The following is a 9,528-nucleotide window of genomic DNA, read 5'->3' as shown; positions in this document are numbered from 1 at the left end:
CTAAATTAGGGACGGCTAGCGCAGATAGCCCTCGTGTAGCTTTGCGCGAAATTAAAAACAAAAAACACCTCCAAATCAGCAGTGCATATCAGGATAATTCTGATTTAATTAGTTAATAACAGTTTAATTCCTCTCCTACCGGGAGTCATCTTGAAATAATAAAATCATTTGATGACTAACAGTAAAAGCATTCCAAGGGACCTTTATGTAGAGTTTATAAAAACAACCAAGCGTAAAGGGCTATTTGTGCTGTGCTTACAGCAGTAATCGAGCCCGAAAAGCCCGAGAATAAAAAAAGTTTCTTTCAAATACTTTATAGATTGTTAAATTTCTGTTAACTTTTTACAAGTCTAGCAATCAAGCAATGTTTAACTGGGGTAATTAGAGAGTAAACTGATTTATAATTAAAGATAACATGGGTAACTAACGAGTAAACTGACTTATAACTAAAGGTAACTGGGGTAACTAGAAAGTAAACTGACTTACATATAACTATAGGTACTAGCTCAGTTTGAAAATATTTTTGTTTAGTCTATTACTATATGTATCTCAGAAAAAATTATCGTTGTTATTGTTAGTGACCTATACGATGACCTATGCTTAATTATTAATTATAACTTTTAACTCAGTAATTAACAGTTAGCTGTCGTCTTAGCGAAATACCGAAGAAAGCATTAGTTTCACTAACAATGTTACTTGTTCCTGAAAACTTACTGACGAGTTTAGGCAGAAGTCGTATTACCATCAACATACAGAAGCACAATTAATTTTAAACATATATAACCAATTTCAATGTTATCAATAAAGTTTTCTATCTGTGTTTAGTAGCTGGTGCAGGTCATTTACAAACTAATTAAAAATTTTTCCCTTTTATTGTTAATAAATATCGGAACGGATTACTCTATGAACTTGATTTGTTAAGTAAGTGTGTTCTTCTCGAGTATTATACAGTTGACAGAACCCAAATCGCTATTAGAAAATTCTTTCTACACCTAATTCAATGTGTTTGTTATTGATGGTTCTCAGTAAAGAGACGATGACAACATTAATTGTCTTTTTTTTCCGAAATTTTTTTAAAATTGTGAAAAATTTTCATTAATGCTATCATTTTTTAAAGTTTCATGTTAAGTAGAAAAAATAGAACAAATAGAAAAAACTAAAAATAACAAACAGATTTGAGAATAATAATCATAAATATTCCAAAAAATAGGACAGTTACCTGTACTTGTCTCTTGTTTTGAGAGTTGTACCGGCTAAAGAAGTAAGAACAGCATTATGCTGAAAAATTCATGCTTAGTCTACCAGAACCTTGACTTTGTTATTTTAAGCATAATATATTATCTTTTTTTTATCTGTATAACCTCACATGCGATAAAAACAGAGCTAATGATAATGAGCTTAATATCCTCAAAATATAAATGTGTATCATTTCTCATATCGGGAGTCACAAACAAATTGCAAGTTTTTAAAGCGAAGCAAAACAACAATAAAAATCTATTCTAGATTTTAATATTCTCTAGTTTCCGAGGAGCATTGATATCCGAATGAAGATGTATAAGTTACAAATACGATACTGACATTATATTGTTTAATCTGTTTCTTAAATGATCCGAGACAACAAGATATTTATTACTACAGTCTGTACTTCTACAAGTGACTTATAAGAACCTGAACGAGAACTAGTTATTAGCGTGTCAAATTGGGGATCCAAGGTTCGAGATGTGGTACTACCTGACACACTTAGTCCTTTCAGCCGTGGGTGCGTTATAAGAGTGTCGGTCAATTCCACTATTCTGTTAAGAGTAACCACTTCAGGTGGCGGGTGCTGCCGACATCTTTCCCTTCTCGTTATGGTGCGTAGTTCAGAATTATAAATAGCTACGCCTGAGAAGGCGTCTCTGACTCCATAGTTTAGCCTATTGTGTGCATGTCTTTCAGGTGAACAAACAAATAATATATCAAAGTATATGAGTTGGACGAAGCTATTAGTTGTTTCAGCTCCGCTTTGTAGTGGAAGTGAAAATTATTCAACCAACAAAAGATAATGGGTCTATTTCAATAGTTTCATACTACCCAAGTTTAATTTTTCATTTTGTAAACTAATACTTTTAGCACATGCATTTATAATGTGGCAGATTATTAGAATTCTCATTAGTCTAGAGATTTTCACTGATTGCACTTTCAACAATTCTTCTTTCTTACATGGCATTCTCTGTAATTGTTATCTGCTTTCTTATCCCTAAGTATTGATTTTAAGTTCAGATTTTTTGAAGAACACTACCATAATCTGACTTGACTTCCTAGTCTTTGGATGCATTCTTCTCACAAGGCCGAGGGATGAATATTTGAGAAATCACTACCTGGATATGTTTTTTAGAGAAATATAAGTAGATAAATATTGTAAAATCAAAGAAACACTGGCTGTTTCACCTTTCTGGTGAATATGTCCCATGCTGTTGTTGTATAACGTGACGGCATACCAACAACTTACAGGGCAATTGTAGTTTTTATCAGCATTAATCACGTTTCGAATACGATCCTAGCTTTGGCATACTGAACAAATCTTCCCATATTTTCTTTTTCTTCATTTGTGTAATAAACTCTTCATTCTGATCCATGTTTAACTGTAACAATCGAACAGTACAAGTGTTGAGTGTAAGCCTTACAGCTTAATGAGGTAGAATATAGTCACATATTCCAGTAAGGTTTATTTGACTTATTCTTATAAAACATGCACGTACTGCAATAAACCTAAAACTAAACAGTGCCCTAAAATTTCCATAAGTACTTATAGGCAGCTAAAAATAAACAGGTGCAGCTTGAAATTATATTTTCTAATCATATGCCAATATTTATAAGTCGACTTAACTCGAGGCTGTTGAAGTAAGAAGTAGAACAATCCTAAAATTGGTAATTCAAATAAGTACACGTGAATAATATTAAGCTATTATAAAACCCAATTAAAAGGTTCAGTTTTGAAAAATATTTTAGGTAAAAGTTTGGCTAAAAAATTATGATGAGCAACGGAAATAATCTCTAACCCTAACTACTTATCTAACATAAAGATAATTCTATGTGCACACATTATTGCCATAATACATTAAAGATAACTCTTAAGATTAAATATTGAACTTCTACGCTTTACAGTAGCTAAACATGAGCCACCTATAAATACGGTCATCAAGGAAAAGTTGATTAGTGTTTTTCTGAAATATAAATCTTTTTTCGAAGATTTATCTCAAAGATGGAGCTTTTTTTCGAACATTTATCTCTGTTATAAAGCATTCTTTTCAAAGACAGATCAGTGATCGCTATAGCGATTTAGGGCTCAGATACCAACTAAATGTAGAGTCGATTACACAGGTTTTCCGGATAAAAATTACACGTTGTAGAACAATGCGACTGTGATGAGTTTAAGATAGTCATAATGAGATTCAGTGCTATTTTCATTTCTTGCCTTATACTTACTACTTACAGGTTTGTGAATCTAATCGTAAATGCAAACTTTTTCGATAGCTAATTAAGGCATTTGTGGTGTGGCTAGCATTATTCTATATGTGGAGTAAAATTCAAGAGGAAAGATTAGGATTTAGTATTCACTAACTTGAAGGTACGTAAATGCAGAAGTAACTTATTGTATGCCAACATAAAATTATCAATATGGTCCAATTAATTAGTTGCACGAAAAAAAAAGATCCCTAGAATAGCTTAAAATAATTTTCGAAAAAAGGCACATGGTTACTATTTTAATTTTGAAGAGTTTTTCATTTTATTAGAAAAATGTGATAACATTTATTTCTAAGTGTCTCTGATACACAAGAAATCAATATGTTGATATAATTCTTGGACACTATATTCGTAAATGATTGCAAAAAAAATAACACTAGTTTTTGTATAAAGTCTATCTTTTTATCGTGAATTTTTAGCACTTATTATTCAGAAATACACTAACTGCTATTGTTAGAAGAAATATAAAATAAAAGGTACCATACGCACAAGAGTCAAATTTCTATATCTGCTTTGTTTCTAATGATGTTTCATTATATTTTGGGTATTTGATAAAGTTTCTCTTTACATACCCTACCTATGGAAAAGGAATTGCAAATATGTAAAAGGCAATTGAAGCAATATTTTATTATTCAAGCACAATTAACGAAATATCACGTAATTCCTACAAATAATATGTATATATATTATATTAACATAAAGGCTGCAGTTTTACATGACAAAGTAGTATATTTGTAAACAAATTATGCGTAGTAAGGTTGTATCCAACCATATAAAGTTATGATTTAAGAATTCCTTACAAGTCTGTATCAGTACTAATTAATTTGTATTTGTTAATTTTAGAATCTCAACAAATTAAAACCGTAGAGTTAATTTCGCTCATTTTAAGGTGGTGTTGTGATCAAAATTATATTAAATGTTGAAGCTCATTGATAGAAATGTTTGCTAGTAACATAAGTTTTTAAAATTGAATTTGACGATAATAAGTTTTGGGCTCTACAAGACATTTGGCTTATCTGGAGAGTTCAATCTGACCAACAATACAATAGCAAGTGGCATTCAACAGATTTATTAGTTTTGTTGGCTAAAGTTAAAATTAGTTAAGAAGAGTCCCGAGTTTGAAGCGAACGTAATCTCAGTTTTTATTTAATTAGTCATCTTTTTGCAATACAATCACGTATAATTACGATAAAGTTTGGTTTTCTGTAGTAAAGTAGGATTATGAGTAGCGGTATACCAGACCACATCTCTTTTATTTCAACCTGATGAAATTTCGCATCAGACACCGATGTTTTCAAGTAGGAATTATGTGCGTTTCTAGCCGAAAAAGTGCCCCAAACTTTCCAAATAACTTATGTGTCGCATCAGTTTAACACTTGTAAGGAATCTATTGTAGGTAACATGTCTAACAATTATAATATTTTTTTTTTAGCCGAAACGGAGTTCTGTGGATTACCAGGTTCTGCTTTCTGGAAAAGTAGATTTTCAATTTAAGCTTTTCCGTTTTTTCTTAACGTTTACGAAAAGAAGAAGAAAAAGAATTAATATAAAAGGAACCTCAAAAGTTTCAGACTAATTACGTGAAGTGACATTAGCAAATAGGGCAGTTCGGACTGGATTTCAAACTTGCTGTTTGCTAGATGAAATCAAACTTGCTGTTTGCTAAATGATAGCATATAATTAAAATCGACCGTTCTTAAGCTCCCAGGGGATATTCTTCTTCTTTTAATATTCCTTTGAATTAATTGCTGCTCTAGCTGAAGTTCCAATATATTGGATTAGAAATTTTGTCACGAGTATATAACAAGGCTTGCATGCAACGATTTTTAGTTTGTAAAATTATTTGTTGTTAACAGTGTTACATACTTTCGCTAGTAAAATATTACTTAGTATGATTTTATTTTCCCTATATAAGGGAAAATTCAGTGTTTACGCATTATTTTTTTTTGTGTTCAACATGACATTTTGTTTGTTTGTTTGAATTTATGCACAAAGCTACACAATGGGCTATCTGTGCACTGCCCACCAAGGGTATCGAAACCAGGTTTTTAGCGTTGTAAGTCCGCAGACATACCGCTGTGCCACTTGGGGGCTCAACATGACATTAAATCGAGATTGGTAAGTTAATAGTTCGAACTATTATTGTATTGGTTTTGTTTGGTGTTTATAAAGTTAGTAGTTAAAAACTTCCATAAATATATGATTCTTGTATTTATTATATGCCTATAAAGAAACTTTTATAAAGTAATATTAGACAGTTCAATGGTTTCTTTTGTAGCTTCGAGACAAACTGATAAAATGTTTTTTGGTTCATAAATATATGCTATTAAAACATTTATACAATTTCATCTCACTCTTGATATAATTTAAAATAGAAACAAAACTCAGTGAAAAATGTTTGTCAAAGTTGGATGAATTACACAATTATTTTCTTCCAGTTTCCTAATACACGGAATCTATATATGATTACTGTATTGGATTATTTAATGTAGTAAAGCCTTACGTCAACATGAACTCCTTGCAAGTCATATTTCTGTCCGGGAGGATGATCACTCGGAAGATAGCGATAGAACTCCACGTGGTCTTTGTACCACTTGACTGAATAAAGCTCATCTCCTTCTAAGTCATAGCCACAGTACAACCATAAGGAGGCGCCACGTGCAACTCCAGCAGGGACATTTAGTTCCATCAGTTTTAAACTGGAAACAGCTGCGAAAGAAATTGATACTGAATAAAAGATTAGATTAATGTACATTAATTATATACATTGAGATGGTTCTTTCAGAAGTTAAGATTTGGTTATATGAGTGACATTTATTACCTCATGAAACACTTAATACACATGATTGTATTTCATATAAAGGGATAACTAGGCTAATACAAATAATTATATAACACAGTATATTAACTTAACTTTAGAATACTTAATGCTATGATTATTTGTATGATATATTTATATAGTATAGGCGTTTGAGCAAGAGGAGCCAAGACCCTCATCTGCAAAATAGGGGCTCCTGTAGCTACTTCAGTCTAACCCTAAATTTCAATAAGCTTAAGATTTTCCCACCTTCAGTTGAATGTTTGGCCCAAATTAATGAGTACTGTCAATTTGGTAGCTGAAAAATGGTTATCTGCAATGTAACCGGCCAAAGACTCGAAGCCCAAATGTTAGATATAAGGCCTGGACTTTACTGCTGAATCAATGGGAGGCAGGAGATAAAAGAGTAAAAAATATGATAAAAGATGATAATTTAGCAAAATATAATATAATTTGAGTAGTTCATTATGCTGTTATTCACACATTAATGTAGCTTGTTTCTTCCTAATTTCACTCATATTATGGTCGCCATTCCGGTTGCTTCTGAATCCTTCTAGTTTCGTCTTCTGCAACCAATTTTCTGAAAAATTAGTTCACTTTCAATTTTTACCCATCCAATTTTGCTTCTTATTTCTATGAATGATAAATTAAATCAAGCACCATGACAGAAATCAATTCATCTGGATATTTAGTTATAGACCTCTAATCATCAGAAATTTCACATTGAAGAATAATTATCTTGCTACGCTTTAGTGAACATGTATACGGAGGGATGATATGTTAATAGAGTGACGTTTGTTAAAGGATAGAGGCATGGGACACCGAGCGACATTTCTATCATCTGTTTATTTGATTATTGGCAATTTCCCAATTATTCGACGGCGCAATGCCTCCGAGCCCACTTATGGCCAAAGTGATGATGTCACAGCCCATTCCAAGAAAAAACATTCTGAAGCGGTTTTATCATAGATGCAAGATTCGAATAAGGGAGCCTTTAAAGTTATTCATAAAAGTGGAAAAATTTGCACAACAGTGCATTGACAAAAGCACGGACTAACTCATGATGACGAGAAACCTACTTGAAGTAAGTATAATGTAGAGACGGCTGATGTGAGTGTTAAAAACTTTTATATAAGTTACTAAACAAGTAGCAACAACATTTCAACCTCCTTAGCTCATGATTAGGTTGTTAAATTGATGATGACCTGAGGAGGTCGAAATGTTGTTCTTTGTTTAGTGATTTAAATAAAAAAATTATGAGCCGTCTCTATTACATAAAGGCCCTCCAGTGGCAAAGCGGTATGTCTGCGGATTTACAACGCTAGAAACCGTGGTTCAATACCCGTGGTGGACAGAGCACAGATAGCCAATTGTGTAGCTTTGTGCATAACTTCAAACAAACAAACAAAATACTATATAAAGCACGAACACCGAAACTAGAGTCCAAACTAATTCCGAAGAAAACCCGCATCTGCAGAAAGAAGGCTATGGTTACTGAAGATAATCTTACAATCTAAAAAGGCATTGTTGTGAAGCTAGGCATATATTCTGGCATATTTAACAAAATAACAAAAGAGAGCTGAAGATTAGGAAGTTCTCAAGACAAATGTCCATAAGCTTCCAGCCACATCTCGAAATCATGAGAAGGACGAATGAATAAATATGAATCACATCCATCCGTTTCAACCACGTACCTATGAAGTCCCGGATGTTAGTTCTTTAATCGTTGTTTCTTTAGAATTTTTCTGTAACACTTATATAACTTTACGTTCATGCTTATTCAATCTATTGATATTGAAGGAAGATATGTTCTGATTTTTAGAATTTGTTCATTTATTGATTCAAATTTTCTGGCTCATAATTTATCTTTAATCACACAACAATGACGATGTTATAATAACTTCTATTACTCAAATTGTTTTCTATTTATCGCTTTTTCACACTTTTTTCTTTCTTATTCCGTGTCTCATTATTTTGTTATTATTTTCTATTTACCTCTCTCCCTATATAGAAATTAGATATGCTTGTGTTTATTGATCTATAATTAAAATAAATTCGGATGTATTGAGGGTAACTAAACCAATTCTTGTTCTTTTACAAATAATTGTTACCCAATTTGATTTATTATATTCCATTCTTCCTGTAGTGTTGGTTTCATTAACAGCATTGATTAAAATGTTCAATACGTGTAACATATGTAGTTTTTTAATATGCCTCAGTGGTACAGCGGTATGTTTGCAGACTTACAACGCTAGAAACCGGGTTTTGATACCCGTGGTGGGCAAAGCACAGCTAGCCCAGTATGTAGCTTTGTGCTTAACTTCAAACAAACAAATTTTTAATATATATATATATATATATATATATTATGAGAATCATTTTGCATTGTTAGCTTAGTATATGCCCTATAGTGAGTCAGCTTTAATTTGAAGAGTTATAACGCCCAAAAGCCGGGTTTGATTCCCCTGATAGGAACAGCACAGATATCCTATTGTGTGGCTTTGCGCTTAACAGCAAACAAACAAACAACTTATTGTGTTTGTGTGTTTTATGGCAAAGCCACATCGGGCTATCTGCTATGTCCACCGAGAGGAATCGAACTTCCAATTTTAGCGTTGTAAATCCGTAGACTTACCACTGTCGCAGCGAGGAACAACAGCTTAGTATACATATATATATATTACCAAAACACAATCAAGATTGAATTACCATTTGTTTTTATCTGATCGGTCAGTGCTGTGACACTGCTCTTTAGCCACATAATTCATGAAAAATATGTTATCTTTAACAAAGCGAAAATAATGATTATATAAACAATTAAAACCTCAATGTGAAACATACAACAATTTTAAAATGTAAAAAAAAAATCCTTAAGTTATTTAGATTAGTTTCAAAGCGTTTCTAAAGTTATATATAAACTAATTCATATAAGATAATCATTTTGCTGATTATAACAAAACCAAATAAAAAACAAAGCAAAAAGAGAAAGGTTCTAGTAATTAGCCATGGGTACAGTTTAAAAAAAATTCTGAGTATCTTAATGGGTTCTGTTATGAAACTTATGCTGATTTATTTTAAATCTTAAATTTTCAGTTTGGCCAAAGTAACTTTTACCACAAGAGAAAGAGATTTTGATAGTCAACGTAATATTTCCAGCTGTTTTTAATAATATTAGTAATGTTAATCTATATACTACTAAAACT

General features: G+C 32.0%; 1 protein-coding gene across 2 annotated transcripts in view; it reads right to left on the bottom strand.

Moving 5' to 3' along the window:
* Positions 1 to 9,528, bottom strand: part of LOC111085518 — a 70,154-nt gene that overhangs the window by 21,934 nt on the left and 38,692 nt on the right. For both annotated transcript variants that reach the window (XM_022384463.1, XM_022384464.1), the window contains exon 2: positions 6,011 to 6,216. In XM_022384463.1, coding sequence (XP_022240171.1) covers positions 6,011 to 6,216 — 206 coding nt within the window. The remainder of the gene's footprint in view (positions 1 to 6,010; positions 6,217 to 9,528) is intronic.

Source organism: Limulus polyphemus, unplaced genomic scaffold (assembly GCF_000517525.1).
Source record: "Limulus polyphemus unplaced genomic scaffold, Limulus_polyphemus-2.1.2 Scaffold440, whole genome shotgun sequence".
NCBI classification, from domain to species: domain Eukaryota; kingdom Metazoa; phylum Arthropoda; class Merostomata; order Xiphosura; family Limulidae; genus Limulus; species Limulus polyphemus.
Note: the sequence above shows the minus strand (reverse complement) of the source record. Positions and strands in the feature narration are given on the sequence as shown.